The following is a 15,462-nucleotide window of genomic DNA, read 5'->3' as shown; positions in this document are numbered from 1 at the left end:
AAACAACCTGTCTTATCTTCCTCTTTTACTCCCACGCTCATCTGTTCATCAAACCCTCTTTCCTCCCTTACCCTTTCTCTTTCTCGATATATCTCACATTAGGTAGATAAGTAAACAATCTTACTGTTCTCAGCTCCTTCTGAAAACAAGCGACACTCTTGCTGACAGACTCGTGTATGTCTTACCCTTCTTCCCTCCCCTCTTTTTGATTTTTCTCTCAGTCGTTCTGTGACACTCTCTCGCTCCTTCCTTCCTTTTTGTGGCTCTTTTCACAAAACAGTGAAAGCAAGAGACAGACAGGATCAGAAAAAGCTGACAGGCCGGAATCTCTTACAGAAAGAGATACTTTATAAATGTCAACGCAATACAAACGCTTAGATTTCATCTTTAAAATGTATCTATAATTTTCTCTCTCTCCTTGCCTCAATCTAATGTCACATCTCTCTCTCTCTTCTCTATCCCTTCAGAAGGATCATAGCACCACTAGTGTTTTGCAAACATACACCGTCTAGTGAGATTACTCTGAATATGTCATACCATACACTGTTCTTCAATGAGATAATGAACTAGAGAGAGCAAGAGAGAGAGAGAGAGAGAGAGAGAGAGAGAGAGAGAGAGAGAGAGAGAGAGAGAGAGAGAGGGGAGTAAGGTAAAGGTAAACTAAGGAACTGCACATCTGCACCACATCACTCTCAGGAATGAAAAACACACTAGCCCCTTCAGTATATACTGGTTAAACTAATCATTTTTCTCGGTCCTTCTCATTATCTATCTTTCCTTCTAACCCACCTGTCCTCCACTCCTCCCCTCTTCTGTCTGAGTGTCTGTTCTCTTCTTTCAGCTGTGTGTGTGCAAGTGTGTGCGTCTAACCTTTTGTGTGCCATTTGGTTTGATGCACAAAGGTCATGCTCGTATTACACTTCCTTATTTTCAGAGTGCGACCTTCCCCCCCCCCCCCCCCCCCCCCCCCCCCCCCCCCCCCCCCCCCCCCCCCCCCCGTGTGTCGCTCTCAAACCATTTACAACTGTGAGGTCATGATAACAAACTTACAACAAGCAACACACACACATAACTACAGTCAGGATAGTAACTACACAACACTGTTCATGTGAGCAGCAATACAAGACATGTGAGCATGCTACAAGAAGAGGTGGGCTACATGTATACTAAAGTCTTGTCCACAGAAGTCTGTTAGCGCTTGAAACTGAAACTACTCTTCCCACAATGCAACAGCCAACTGGTGTGGCTACGAAAGCGGCATAGCAACAAAGCAAGGCTGTATAAGTTAACAGCTTGATGTTACAGTGTGACTGCCTGTTCAAGTTAGTGTTACAAATTTCAATACAACCAACATGCAAAGCAGCAGAGAGTAGGTGAGAGGTGCCATTTAAAGCTCCTGATCTGTAGTGGCTGGGGCCGAGAGCACCATGTATCTTGTGTGCCACATATGTCTGAATGCCTTTTTGTGTGTGGTGTGAGTTATATATAATATGCATTATTATCAAATAATACCACATAAAGGTTAAATACATGTGTTTTTTGGACAGAGCCCCACCAAGAGAAGACCTGGAGGAAGTGAGAGACAGAGACAAACCCACTTTTCTGGGGTTTGGGGGGACTGATTAAATCTGAGACGTAGGAGCTGAGAGAGGAACGTCAGAACCCCATTGTGTTTTTCACATTGTAAAATCTACGACCTGAACACTAGAGGTGGAGGCTGATGAACCTGTGAAGTCTGTTACACGGGAAGACAGCTGTGAAATTGTCTATCTTTCTCTCTGCTTTTCAGGCTCTGATGATACATGTACAGAGCTGAGAGCTGACGTTGAGAAGGGCTTTTCCCTCTTCAGTCATGTTGCTGTTGTGTATCATTTCAAAATTGCAATACTAGTTTTGCTATAGTAGGCTGTACTTGCACTAAAACTCCATTATTTTCCCCTCATATCTTGTTCTCCATCTTCTTTTTAAATAAGGAACCAATTTGTTTTCAGCACATTTATTTCCATGACTGATCAAAACACGTTTTACCATGGCTCTCTCTCGTCTCTACAGCAGACATTTGGTGAGCAATATGTTTGGAAAATCGAATCGCAATAAAATCACAATATCGAATCTCAATACATATAGAATCGTGAGAATCGTAAGAACCGCAATACTAATCATATCGGCACCTAACTATTGTGATGTGTTGTACCGTCAGTGTATATTGAACTGTATTTTTGTCATGTGTGGGGAAAGTGACATGTATGTAGAAACATATCTGGGGGGAAAAGTGTGTAAAACAAGGTTGCTTTTGTCCTCTGAAAGGAGGGGTGGGGGACACAGGAGGTTGGTGGCACCATAATTGGGGAGGATGGGCTCGTGGCAATGGCTGGAGCAGAATAAGTGGAATGGTATCAAATACATCAAACACATGGTTTCCAACACATCCGTTCCAGTCATTATTATGCAGCCTGGTGGGGGATGGGTTTGAAATAAATACTAATAAATGACACCAAAGAGCCCTGTCTGACAGTAACAATTGTCAAAACAAGAATCTTCCAGGGCTATCACTTTGGCTTGCAAATCGTATCATCTCTCTTGCCTGGACATTTAAATGTATGTAAATATACAGAGTATACAAAAGCTTTCTGTGACATAGACTGACCAGGTGAATCCAGGTGAAGCTATGACCCTTATTGATGTCACCTGTTAAACCCACTTGAATCAGTTTAGATGAAGGGGAGAAGACAGGATAAAGAAGGGTTTTTAATCCTTGAGACAAATGAGACATGGACTGTGTATGTGTTCCATTCAGAGGGTGAATGACAAGACAAAAGATTGAAGTGCCTTTGAACTCGGTATGGGAGTAGGTGTCAGGCGCACCGGTTTGTGTCAAGAACTGCAACGCTGCTGGGTTTTTCACGTTCAACAGTTTCCTGTGTGTATCAAAAATGGTCCACCATCCAACTTGATACAACTGTGGGAAGTCAACATGGGCCAACCTCCCTGTAGAATGCTTTCGACACCTTGTAGAGTTCAAGAGTCCAATTGAGGCTTTTCTTAGGGTAAAAGCAGGTGCAACTCAAAAATAGGAAGTTGTACACAGAATGATCAGCCGATGAGAACATAATTAGTTCTCCCACGTGTGATTTTAAATACATACATTACAGAAGGCTAGAGTGTACATACACAAGCATGCGAGCGAGCACACACACGCACACACACATGCACAGACTAACAGACGTTTGTACTGCAGGTGTTAGAACAATGGTTAACACCAGGAATTGCAGACACACAAACATACTGGTTAGTGAAACAAAACGCCTGCAGCAGTTTGAGTTGGGCTCTCTTCCCCTTTCACACCTGTGAGCTTCACATGCTAACTGTGTCTATAGATAGTACTTACCCACAAGACATTGAATGGACTTTTGCTCAGTTGTTCTAGACAGCAGTTCAGTCTCATAGATCCAGTCTTTAAAACAGAACGAAGATGAGCTAGGGGTTAGTGCAGTGTGGTCTGTCCACTGTATCCAGTTAACTAGCATATACTACACTGTTCCAGCTGCTTCTGTCTTCTGTCCCTCTATCTACCTCTTCTTTCTCACTCATTTCCTGTCTCTCCCTGTTGTTCCCCGTTTTCCTTCTTGCTCTCTACAATTCCTCTGACTGCCCTGTCTCTATCCCTCCCTCCCTATTCCTCCTTCCTCTCTCTATCCCTCCCTATCTCTCTATCCCTCCCTCCCTATTCCTCCACCCCTCTCTCTATCCCTCCCTATCTCTCTATCCCGCCCTCCCTATTCCTCCGTCCCTCTCTCTATCCCTCCCTATCTCTCTATTCCTCCTTCCCTGTCTCTATCCCTCCCTCTCTCTCTCTCTATTCCTCCTTCCCTGTCTCTATCCCTCCCTCTCTCTCTCTCTATTCCTCCGTCCCTGTCTCTATCCCTCCCTCTCTCTCTCTCTATCCCTCCCTATCTCTCTATTCCTCCGTCCCTCTCTCTATCCCTCCCTCTCTCTCTCTCTATTCCTCCGTCCCTGTCTCTATCCCTCCCTCTCTCTCTCTCTCTCTCTATTCCTCCGTCCCTGTCTCTATCCCTCCCTCTCTCTCTATTCCTCCGTCCCTGTCTCTATCCCTCCCTCTCTCTCTCTCTATCCCTCCCTATCTCTCTATTCCTCCGTCCCTCTCTCTATCCCTCCCTCTCTCTCTATTCCTACGTCCCTGTCTCTATCCCTCCCTCTCTCTCTCTATTCCTCCGTCCCTGTCTCTATCCCTCCCTCTCTCTCTATTCCTCCTTCCCTGTCTCTATCCCTCCCTCTCTCTCTCTATTCCTCCGTCCCTGTCTCTATCCCTCCCTCTCTCTCTATTCCTCCGTCCCTGTCTCTATCCCTCCCTCTCTCTCTCTCTCTCTCTATTCCTCCGTCCCTGTCTCTATCCCTCCCTCTCTCTCTATTCCTCCGTCCCTGTCTCTATCCCTCCCTCTCTCTCTCTCTATCCCTCCCTATCTCTCTATTCCTCCGTCCCTCTCTCTATCCCTCCCTCTCTCTCTATTCCTACGTCCCTGTCTCTATCCCTCCCTCTCTCTCTCTATTCCTCCATCCCTGTCTCTATCCCTCCCTCTCTCTCTATTCCTCCTTCCCTGTCTCTATCCCTCCCTCTCTCTCTCTCTATTCCTCCGTCCCTGTCTCTATCCCTCCCTCTCTCTCTATTCCTCCGTCCCTGTCTCTATCCCTCCCTCTCTCTCTCTATTCCTCCGTCCCTGTCTCTATCCCTCCCTCTCTCTATTCCTCCGTCCCTGTCTCTATCCCTCCCTCTCTCTCTCTCTCTATTCCTCCTTCCCGGTCTCTGTCCTGATAAGTTATCAGCAGGCTCTATTACAACGCAGTATTTTGTCCCGCCCTGTAATTTCCCGCAATTTTCATAATTGCGCCTCTCTGTCTGTCTGGGAAAACAAGTCTGTTCCTGTCTCTCTCTTCTTCTCTCCCTCTAACCGTCCATGTGTTCTCCTTCCCTCTCCTGCAAAATGAAATGAGCTTTCACCTTTCCCACCATACATTTACAGCCACACTCCCTCCTCTTCCCGTATCTGTGTTCTATGGTTGTATTACTTTATAGATACAGTTAAATCAGATGATGCCCTTCCACAGACCTTGTAGGTCAAATTATGACACGTATCATTGGTCATTTAAGCAATAAGGCCCGAGGAGGTGTGGTATTTGGCCAATATACCACAGCCAGGGGCTGTTTTTAAGCACTATGAAACGTGGAGTGCCTGGACACAACCCTTAGTCGTGGTATATTGGCCATATACCACAAACCCCCGAGGTGCCTTATTTCTATTATAAACTGGTTACCAACGTAATTAGAGCAGTAAAAATACACATTTTGTCAAACCCGTGGTATACGGTCTGATATACCACAGCTGTCAGCCAATCAGCATTCAGGGCTCGACCCCACCCAGTTTATAATACAATGTGATGTATCCAGATAATAATGCCCTCACATAATAAAGGGCAAACAAACAAGCATCACAAACTGTTACCCTTTTTATTGGAGTTCTCAGAAGAAACTGTAACGATAAAAACAACAAGCTGGTAACCATAATAATATTCCAAAATGTAAAAGAACAAAACATTAGACTAAGACATTTAATTAATTTAGAGATTGCCATCATTCTCAATGCAGCCCCGTGTGTCTACACTAGTGGAGCTATTGCATGTCCTTATTTGGGCAAAAGGGGGGCGATGCCTCCAGGAACATTTGTGATGCAATCGTTCAGGAATGTAGAGCTGCAGGACGGGGCGTGGCCGAGGAGCGGGGAGAGCCAATAACAGGCTAGTGTTATGGACCACCTGAGTGTACAGGTGAAGGGAGCAGTGAAGAGGGGGAGGGGCAGGAGTGTAACACAGAACCAATATTATTCTACTAAAGCATCCTCATCAGTTGATAGTTATTAACAGTCTCTCTGTGGGAAGTATAGAGCAGTGTGCCCACCTACACACAAACAGACACACACACACACACTCACACACACTGAGAAGAGGTACACACCCAGAAATGGAATGGGCAGAACAGACATAGTTCTAAATTCCACATGATTTCATATTTACCAAATTGAATTGTACATGTTGCATATCAAATTGAATTCTGCACACCCATAGAACAACGAGTCCACATATTATAGAACCTTTACTTGAAGTGGAAAAGTCCATTTGACCCATTCTAATTCTATGGGACAGAGCCAGGTACAGCGCTGTCTATTTTAGAGACAGGCTTGGGGAAAGATACAGTGAAAACAACCTCTGTGTGAAAGTTAGACACATAACAGACAGACACAGTGCTGCAGTTCATTAGGTAGATACTGTAGAGAAGGTGTTCCCAGTGGAGAACAGAGACGGTGTTCCTCCAGGTGTCTTTGGGTGAAGAGGAAGCAGAACATTTGTAGTCTGATGTGTCCAGAGAAGATGTGTTGGTGGGTAGAGACCTTACTCTACTGTCCAGAGTGTGAGTTTTGGTTTGGGGACAGAAGAGGTGCAGAGTGGGGGTGAGATGAGGGTCACTCTCCGATTCCAAAACACAGATGGGAGAACGCCTTGGGGAGGACTGGCGGAATTGGTCAGCGTGGCACCTGCATCTGCTGCGTGGTCTGTGATTGGCTCTGCCCTGTGAGGTCGGACCCGCGGCTGGCCAATCGGCTGAGGATGTTCCTCTCCGACATCTGCAGCCTCACGGCGACGGGTGGTATACGGGCGATAGTTGCCGGGAGACGGGTGACGTCGGCCTTCATGTCACTCAGAAGCTCCTCAAGCTGTTTGAGAACTGAAGGAGAGAGACATAGTTACCACCACCAAAGTCCATCTGACAGAGTTTAGGAAACAATAACGAGAGGGAGAGAAAGAAGAAAAAGAGATGATGGAAGTGGGTAAGAAAAGCAGAGACAGAAAAGAGACCATGAGAAAGAAAGAGAGCGAGTCTGTGTGTGGTCTACCTTTGTGCAGTACTGCATTAGCAGGCTTGTTCCCTGACATGGACTCCTTGCTGAGGTGTTGGTGGGACTCAGCCAGACACTCCACCTCACTGAAGCGGGTGTTGAGGGCCATGGAGGGGTGGGCCGGGTCCTCAGACATGTTCAGGTAGGCTGCCCTGCGAAGCTGCTCCTCAATCACCAACGCCTGCTCCAACAACTAGAGTCAGAGATGAGAGAGAGAGGTAAAGGTAAACAGAGTGATTAACAGAAAGAAAGAGACAGTGGGAGAGAGGGAAGAGGTAAACAGAGTGATTAACAGAAAGAGACAGTGGGAGAGAGGGAAGAGGTAAACAGAGTGATTAACAGAAAGAAAGAGACAGTGGGAGAGAGGGAAGGGGTAAACAGAGTGATTAACAGAAAGAAAGAGACAGTGGGAGAGAGGGAAGAGGTAAACAGAGTGATTAACAGAAAGAAAGAGACAGTGGGAGAGAGGGAAGGGGTAAACAGAGTGATTAACAGAAAGAAAGAGACAGTGGGAGAGAGGGAAGAGGTAAACAGAGTGATTAACAGAAAGAAAGAGACAGTGGGAGAGAGGGAAGAGGTAAACAGAGTGATTAACAGAAAGAGACAGTGGGAGAGAGGGAAGAGGTAAACAGAGTGATTAACAGAAAGAGACAGTGGGAGAGAGGGAAGAGGTAAACAGAGTGATTAACAGAAAGAGACAGTGGGAGAGAGGGAAGAGGTAAACAGAGTGATTAACAGAAAGAAAGAGACAGTGGGAGAGAGGGAAGAGGTAAACAGAGTGATTAACAGAAAGAAAGAGACAGTGGGAGAGAGGGAAGAGGTAAACAGAGTGATTAACAGAAAGAGACAGTGGGAGAGAGGGAAGAGGTAAACAGAGTGATTAACAGAAAGAGACAGTGGGAGAGAGGGATGAGGTAAACAGAGTGATTAACAGAAAGAAATAGACAGTGGGAGAGAGGGAAGAGGTAAACAGAGTGATTAACAGAAAGAGACAGTGGGAGAGAGGGAAGAGGTAAACAGAGTGATTAACAGAAAGAGACAGTGGGAGAGAGGGAAGAGGTAAACAGAGTGATTAACAGAAAGAAAGAGACAGTGGGAGAGAGGGAAGAGGTAAACAGAGTGATTAACAGAAAGAGACAGTGGGAGAGAGGGAAGGGGTAAACAGAGTGATTAACAGAAAGAAAGAGACAGTGGGAGAGAGGGAAGAGGTAAACAGAGTGATTAACAGAAAGAAAGAGACAGTGGGAGAGAGGGAACAGAGTGATTAACAGAAAGAGACAGTGGGAGAGAGGGAAGAGGTAAACAGAGTGATTAACAGAAAGAAAGAGACAGTGGGAGAGAGGGAAGAGGTAAACAGAGTGATTAACAGAAAGAAAGAGACAGTGGGAGAGAGGGAAGAGGTAAACAGAGTGATTAACAGTAAGAGACAGTGGGAGAGAGGGAAGAGGTAAACAGAGTGATTAACAGAAAGAAAGAGACAGTGGGAGAGAGGGAAGAGGTAAACAGAGTGATTAACAGAAAGAAAGAGACAGTGGGAGAGAGGGAAGAGGTAAACAGAGTGATTAATAGAAAGAAAGAGACAGTGGGAGAGAGGGAAGAGGTAAACAGAGTGATTAACAGTAAGAGACAGTGGGAGAGAGGGAAGAGGTAAACAGAGTGATTAACAGAAAGAAAGAGACAGTGGGAGAGAGGGAAGAGGTAAACAGAGTGATTAACAGAAAGAGACAGTGGGAGAGAGGGAAGAGGTAAACAGAGTGATTAACAGAAAGAGACAGTGGGAGAGAGGGAAGAGGTAAACAGAGTGATTAACAGAAAGAGACAGTGGGAGAGAGGGAAGAGGTAAACAGAGTGATTAACAGAAAGAAAGAGACAGTGGGAGAGAGGGAAGAGGTAAACAGAGTGATTAACAGAAAGAGACAGTGGGAGAGAGGGAAGAGGTAAACAGAGTGATTAACAGAAAGAGACAGTGGGAGAGAGGGAAGAGGTAAACAGAGTGATTAACAGAAAGAAAGAGACAGTGGGAGAGAGGGAAGAGGTAAACAGAGTGATTAACAGAAAGAGACAGTGGGAGAGAGGGAAGGGGTAAACAGAGTGATTAACAGAAAGAAAGAGACAGTGGGAGAGAGGGAAGAGGTAAACAGAGTGATTAACAGAAAGAGACAGTGGGAGAGAGGGAAGAGGTAAACAGAGTGATTAACAGAAAGAAAGAGACAGTGGGAGAGAGGGAAGAGGTAAACAGAGTGATTAACAGAAAGAAAGAGACAGTGGGAGAGAGGGAAGAGGTAAACAGAGTGATTAACAGAAAGAAAGAGACAGTGGGAGAGAGGGAAGAGGTAAACAGAGTGATTAACAGAAAGAGACAGTGGGAGAGAGGGAAGGCTCAACAGAACACAGAGTGGTTCAATAGACAGAAACATCCCGCCAGCCCAGCGCACCTTAAACCTCCTGGCCAGGAACTTGTTCTTGATCTCCAGGAAGTTTCCTCGGCTCATCTCCCCCTTGAAGGGCTCATTGAGGATAGCATATTTCACGTCGCTCTGCACGTCCTGCCAGCGAGCGTAACCGTGTCTGAGAGGCGCCACGGTCAAAGGTCATGACATCATAATGATTCACAGTCCTCCCACCAAACCACTGACATCCTGCTGACTAGTGCAGTGGTCTCCAACCCTAGTCCTATAGGTTTTAGTTCCAGCCCTGCACTAACGTACCTGATCCAACTAATAACCTACTCCTCCACACTTTGATTAGCAGAGTGAGCTTGGTACAGAGTGAGGTTGGTACAGAGTGACGTTGGTACAGAGAGACGTTGGTACAGAGAGACGTTGGTACAGAGTGAGATTGGTACAGAGAGACGTTGGTACAGAGAGACATTGGTACAGAGAGACGTTGGTACAGAGTGAGGTTGGTACAGAGAGACGTTGGTACAGAGAGACGTTGGTACAGAGTGACGTTGGTACAGAGTGAGGTTGGTACAGAGTGAGATTGATACAGAGAGACGTTGGTACAGAGTGACGTTGGTACAGAGTGAGGTTGGTACAGAGTGAGATTGGTACAGAGAGACGTTGGTACAGAGAGACGTTGGTACAGAGTGACGTTAGTACAGAGTGAGGTTGGTACAGAGTGACGTTGGTACAGAGTGACGTTGATACAGAGAGAGGTTGGTACAGAGTGAGGTTGGTACAGAGTGAGGTTGGTACAGAGTGAGGTTGGTACAGAGAGACGTTGGTACAGGATGAGGTTGGTACAGGGTGAGGTTGGTACAGAGAGACGTTGGTACAGAGTGAGGTTGGTACAGAGAGACGTTGGTACAGAGAGACGTTGGTACAGAGTGGCGTTGGTACAGAGTGGCGTTGGTACAGAGTGACGTTGGTACAGAGTGAGGTTGGTACAGAGTGAGATTGATACAGAGAGACGTTGGTACAGAGTGAGGTTGGTACAGAGTGAGATTGGTACAGAGAGACGTTGGTACAGAGAGATGTTGGTACAGAGTGACGTTGGTACAGAGTGACGTTGGTACAGAGTGACGTTGGTACAGAGCGAGGTTGGTACAGAGTGAGATTGATACAGAGAGGTGTTGGTACAGAGTGAGGTTGGTACAGAGTGAGATTGGTACAGAGTGACGTTGGTACAGAGAGACGTTGGTATAGAGTGACGTTGGTACAGAGTGACGTTAGTACAGAGTGAGGTTGGTACAGAGTGAGGTTGGTACAGAGTGAGGTTGGTACAGAGTGACGTTGATACAGAGAGAGGTTGGTACAGAGAGAGGTTGGTACAGGGTGAAGTTGGTACAGAGTGAGGTTGGTACAGAGTGAGGTTGGTATAGAGTGAGGTTGGTACAGAGAGACGTTGGTACAGGATGAGGTTGGTACAGGGTGAGGTTGGTACAGAGAGACGTTGGTACAGAGTGACGTTGGTACAGAGAGAGGTTGGTACAGAGAGAGGTTGGTACAGGGTGAAGTTGGTACAGAGTGAGGTTGGTACAGAGAGACATTGGTACAGAGTGAGGTTGGTACATAGTGGGGTTGGTACAGAGTGAGGTTGGTACAGAGTCAGGTTGGTACAGAGTGAGGTTGGTACAGGGTGAAGTTGGTACAGAGTGAGGTTGGTACAGAGTGACGTTGGTACAGAGAGACGTTGGTACAGAGTGACGTTGGTACAGAGAGACATTGGTACAGAGTTAGGTTGGTACAGAGTGAGGTTGGTACAGAATGAGGTTGGTACAGAGTGACGTTGGTACAGAATGAGGTTGGTACAGAGTGAGGTTGGTACAGAGTGAGGTTGGTACAGAGTGAGATTGGTACAGAGTGAGGTTGGTACAGGGTGAAGTTGGTATAGAGTGAGGTTGGTACAGAGAGACGTTGGTACAGGATGAGGTTGGTACAGGGTGAGGTTGGTACAGAGAGACGTTGGTACAGAGTGACGTTGGTACAGAGAGAGGTTGGTACAGAGAGAGGTTGGTACAGGGTGAAGTTGGTACAGAGTGAGGTTGGTACAGAGAGACATTGGTACAGAGTGAGGTTGGTACATAGTGGGGTTGGTACAGAGTGAGGTTGGTACAGAGTCAGGTTGGTACAGAGTGAGGTTGGTACAGGGTGAAGTTGGTACAGAGTGAGGTTGGTACAGAGTGACGTTGGTACAGAGAGACGTTGGTACAGAGTGACGTTGGTACAGAGAGACATTGGTACAGAGTTAGGTTGGTACAGAGTGAGGTTGGTACAGAATGAGGTTGGTACAGAGTGACGTTGGTACAGAATGAGGTTGGTACAGAGTGAGGTTGGTACAGAGTGAGGTTGGTACAGAGTGAGATTGGTACAGAGTGAGGTTGGTACAGGGTGAAGTTGGTACAGAGTGAGGTTGGTACAGAGTGAGTTTGGTACAGAGTGAGGTTGGTACAGAGAGACGTTGGTACAGGGTGAGGTTGGTACAGGGTGAAGTTGGTACAGAGTGAGGTTGGTACAGAGAGACGTTGGTACAGAGTGACGTTGGTACAGAGTGAGGTTGGTACAGAGAGACGTTGGTACAGAGAGACGTTGGTACAGAGTGGCGTTGGTACAGAGTGGCGTCGGTACAGAGTGACGTTGGTACAGAGAGAGGTTGGTACAGAGAGAGGTTGGTACAGGGTGAAGTTGGTACAGAGTGACGTTGGTACAGAGTGATGTTGGTACAGAGTGACGTTGGTACAGGGTGACGTTGGTACAGAGTGACATTGGTACAGTGACGTTGGTACAGTGATGTTGGTACAGAGTGAGGTTGGTACAGAGAGACGTTGGTACAGAGTGAAAGGATACTGTATGATGCCGGCCAGCAGCCAGTAGTCATGGCGACGATGCCAGATCTCAAATGTCTTCTTGGTGACGGTCGCCGCCCTCTCCTCGTTCTGCCACAGAGAGTGGAGCTCTGGAGAGAGAGAGAGATGTTAAGAGAGACTGAAAATGAACAAAGGACAGTTTGCATCCCCCTGCCCCCCAATGGTTACTAGTTAAGGTTAGGGAGTTGGGGAGGGTTAGCTGATCCTAGATCTGTGTGTGTACCTGTGAATCCTCCGTCTGCGATGTTGAACATGAACCTCTGCTTGGTAGCCTTCTTCTTCTCCTCACTCACATTCACCACTGCTGCTGCCACTCCTTCTTTACTGTTCTCTCCATTCTGCAGCTTGCCAGACTCCTCGGTCTTCAAACCATCTTTCTCCTCTTTTTGCTCTGAAGGGAGGAAGAATACTGGGTTAGCACCATATGTTTGTTCGTGTGTGTGTGTGCATAAATGTGTGTAAGGTACAGAAGAACCTACCTTTCTTGTCCTCTGCAAGAGGACTGGTGTCCATCTTCTCCTCTTTGCTCTCCTCTACTATAACAGAGAGAACACAGGTCAGGGGTCACAACCACAGGAGACATGACCTTAATACAGTATCTGTGTCACCCTGACTGTCCCGACTGACCTTCAGGCTTGGCCTCCTCTGACATTGCTGTGGCCTCTGACCCTTCACCTTTGACCTCAGTGAGGGAATCCTTCTCCTTGTCTGCCGTCTCCTTTTGGGTTTCCTTGGTTTCCTTCTCTTCAGTCTCTTTATCCTCCTTCTCTTCTGTGTCTTTGTTCTTTTCTTTGTCGTTCTCTGTGGTGGAGGACTCTCCCTCTGCCTCTTTCCTTTCAGAGCGTTTTTCCATCTCGTCTGGGATTTCAATAATCTGTGAGGAGGAAAAAGGGGTCAGGATTAGGGTAGTGATGGGATGACATCACAATCTGAGCGGAGGGTGCAGTATAATGTAATAAAGAATGTTCACCTCTGGGTCTTCTGTCTTGCTGTGCACCCTGCCGTCCTTTTCTGCCTCTCCCTCCTTCTTTACCTCCGTCTCCTTGCCAGTGTCTTCAGACTTAGTGAGGTCCTCTGTTAGCGACAGAGAGAGCGTGAGAGAATGATTGAGTATATTTCCATCTTACTGTGTTTGTGTGTGTGTGTCTGTGTACCTGGGGCGGGGATGTTGGGCTGTCTGTGTGTGTGTGTTTGTGTGTGTGTGTGTGTACCTGGGGCAGGGATGTTGGGCTGTGTGTGTGTGTGTGTGTGTGTGTGTGTGTGTGTACCTGGGGCAGGGGTGTTGGGCTGTGTGTGTGTGTGTACCTGGGGCGGGGGTGTTGGGCTGTGTGTGGGTGTGTACCTGGGGCAGGGGTGTTGGGCTGTGTGTGTGTGTGTGTGTGTGTGTGTGTGTGTGTGTGTGTGTGTGTGTGTGTGTGTGTGTGTGTGTGTGTGTGTACCTGGGGCGGGGGTGTTGGGCTGTGTGTGTGTGTGTGTGTGTGTGTGTGTGTGTGTACCCGGGGCAGGGGTGTTGGGCTGTGTGTGTGTGTGTGTGTGTGTGTGTGTGTGTGTGTGTGTGTGTGTGTGTGTGTGTGTGTGTGTGTGTGTGTGTACCTGGGGCAGGGGTGTTGGGCTGTGTGTGTGTGTGTGTGTGTGTGTGTGTGTGTGTGTGTGTGTGTGTGTGTGTGTGTGTGTGTGTGTGTGTGTACCTGGGGCGGGGGTGTTGGGCTGTGTGTGTGTGTGTGTGTGTGTGTGTGTGTGTGTGTGTGTGTACCTGGGGCGGGGGTGTTGGGCTGTGTGTGTGTGTGTGTGTGTGTGTGTGTGTGTGTGTGTGCGTGTACCTGGGGCAGGGGTGTTGGGCTGTGTGTGTGTGTGTGTGTGTGTGTGTGTGTGTGTGTGTGTGTGTGTGTACCTGGGGCAGGGGTGTTGGGCTGTGTGTGTGGGTGTGTACCTGGGGCGGGGTGTTGGGCTGTGTGTGGGTGTGTACCTGGGGCAGGGGTGTTGGGCTGTGTGTGTGTGTGTGTGTGTGTACCTGGGGCGGGGGGTGTTGGGCTGTGTGTGTGTGTGTGTGTGTGTGTGTACCTGGGGCAGGGGTGTTGGGCTGTGTGTGTGTGTGTGTACCTGGGGCAGGGGTGTTGGGCTGTGTGTGTGTGTGTGTGTGTGTGTGTGTGTGTGTGTGTGTGTGTGTGTGTGTGTGTTAGTGTGTGTGTGTGTGTGTGTGTGTGTGTGTGTGTGTGTGTGTGTGTGTGTGTGTGTGTGTGTACCTGGGGCGGGGGTGTTGGGCTGTGTGTCAGCGGGGGTTCCAGTAGAAGGTGTTTTGACATCCTCTCCAGCAGCGATGGCTGCCAGCCTCCTGTTCTCCTCCAGCTCCATCATCCAGGGCATGGACCACTGGCCGTTCACATGCTCAAACTCCTGCACCTGGACATCAATACAATCAATACATACACCAATTAAATGAAAACAAAACAACAAATGATCAATTGATAACACATTGCTTACTTTCTTCCTGATCAATGACATCACGCCGATGCGTGTAAGGACGTGTTGTCGTGACAACCCCTCCCGTGGAACCCCGTCAGCGAAGGTCTCCGCTCCGTCAGCCCCCGGCTCACAGAGATGACGCATGAAGAGAGAGACATACGCCCTGAGAGGGAGAGAGAATACTGTTATACGGACCCCTGGGAACACACACACACACATAAATAGATATAACATCGACATTAACCTCTCTAGGGTATTTGGGAAGCTTAGCGTCCCACCTGGCCAACATCCAGTGAGATTGCAGAGGGCCAAATTCAAATACAGATTTTAAAAATGCTTTACAGCAAAAGCCGTACAGTTATAAATCAGTTCTGTTATACTCACAGACATTATTGTAACAGTTTTGGAGACAGATCTACTCATTATATGCATATCCTATCTTCTGGGCCTGAGTAGAGAGATGTTTAATTTGGGCATGCTTTTCATCCAAAATTCTAAATGCTGCCTGTACCCTAGAGAAGTTAACACAAAGACTCACTTGAACTCTTTCTCAGACTTCCCCCTGAGGTCTCTGACCAGCCACTGGGTGGTGAAGGCATCCTGAGGAGGCATCCCATAGCGCATCACTGCATTCAGGAAAGCCTTTCTCTGGCGCGCATTGAAGCCCAACACCTGTGTGTGTGTGTGTGTGTGTGTGTGAGAGAGAGGGGGGGGGGGGGGGTT

The 15,462-nt window shown here is 47.5% G+C and overlaps 2 protein-coding genes across 14 annotated transcripts in view; both read right to left on the bottom strand.

The window, feature by feature from the left end:
- Positions 1-3,698, bottom strand: part of LOC109900589 (tyrosine-protein phosphatase non-receptor type 6) — a 32,304-nt gene extending 28,606 nt beyond the window's left edge. For 2 of the 9 annotated variants that reach the window (XM_031787195.1, XM_031787196.1), the window contains exons 1-2: positions 790-907; positions 186-265 (exon numbers count right to left, since the gene is read on the bottom strand). In XM_031787195.1, the coding sequence (XP_031643055.1) occupies positions 186-265; positions 790-884 (175 nt within the window). In that variant the 5' untranslated portion in view covers positions 885-907. Of the gene's footprint in view, positions 1-124; positions 266-537; positions 556-789; positions 908-3,388 lie in introns of those variants that run through there. The other 7 variants (XM_031787198.1, XM_031787203.1, XM_031787199.1 and 4 more) reach the window with 6 other exon arrangements.
- Positions 3,699-5,510: 1,812 nt separating this feature from the next.
- The window catches only part of LOC109886607 (chromodomain-helicase-DNA-binding protein 4), a 54,963-nt gene continuing 45,011 nt past the window's right edge, over positions 5,511-15,462 (bottom strand). For 3 of the 5 annotated variants that reach the window (XM_031787189.1, XM_031787193.1, XM_031787194.1), the window contains exons 31-41: positions 15,278-15,411; positions 14,758-14,902; positions 14,520-14,676; positions 13,247-13,350; positions 12,904-13,150; positions 12,756-12,812; positions 12,500-12,667; positions 12,257-12,365; positions 9,404-9,536; positions 6,966-7,161; positions 5,511-6,796 (exon numbers count right to left, since the gene is read on the bottom strand). In XM_031787189.1, coding sequence (XP_031643049.1) covers positions 6,594-6,796; positions 6,966-7,161; positions 9,404-9,536; positions 12,257-12,365; positions 12,500-12,667; positions 12,756-12,812; positions 12,904-13,150; positions 13,247-13,350; positions 14,520-14,676; positions 14,758-14,902; positions 15,278-15,411 — 1,653 coding nt within the window. In that variant the 3' untranslated portion in view covers positions 5,511-6,593. The remainder of the gene's footprint in view (positions 6,797-6,965; positions 7,162-9,403; positions 9,537-12,256; positions 12,366-12,499; positions 12,668-12,755; positions 12,813-12,903; positions 13,151-13,246; positions 13,351-14,519; positions 14,677-14,757; positions 14,903-15,277; positions 15,412-15,462) is intronic. The other 2 variants (XM_031787192.1, XM_031787191.1) reach the window with 2 other exon arrangements.

Source organism: Oncorhynchus kisutch, linkage group LG13 (assembly GCF_002021735.2).
Source record: "Oncorhynchus kisutch isolate 150728-3 linkage group LG13, Okis_V2, whole genome shotgun sequence".
Taxonomy (NCBI): Eukaryota; Metazoa; Chordata; class Actinopteri; order Salmoniformes; family Salmonidae; genus Oncorhynchus; species Oncorhynchus kisutch.
Note: the sequence above shows the minus strand (reverse complement) of the source record. Positions and strands in the feature narration are given on the sequence as shown.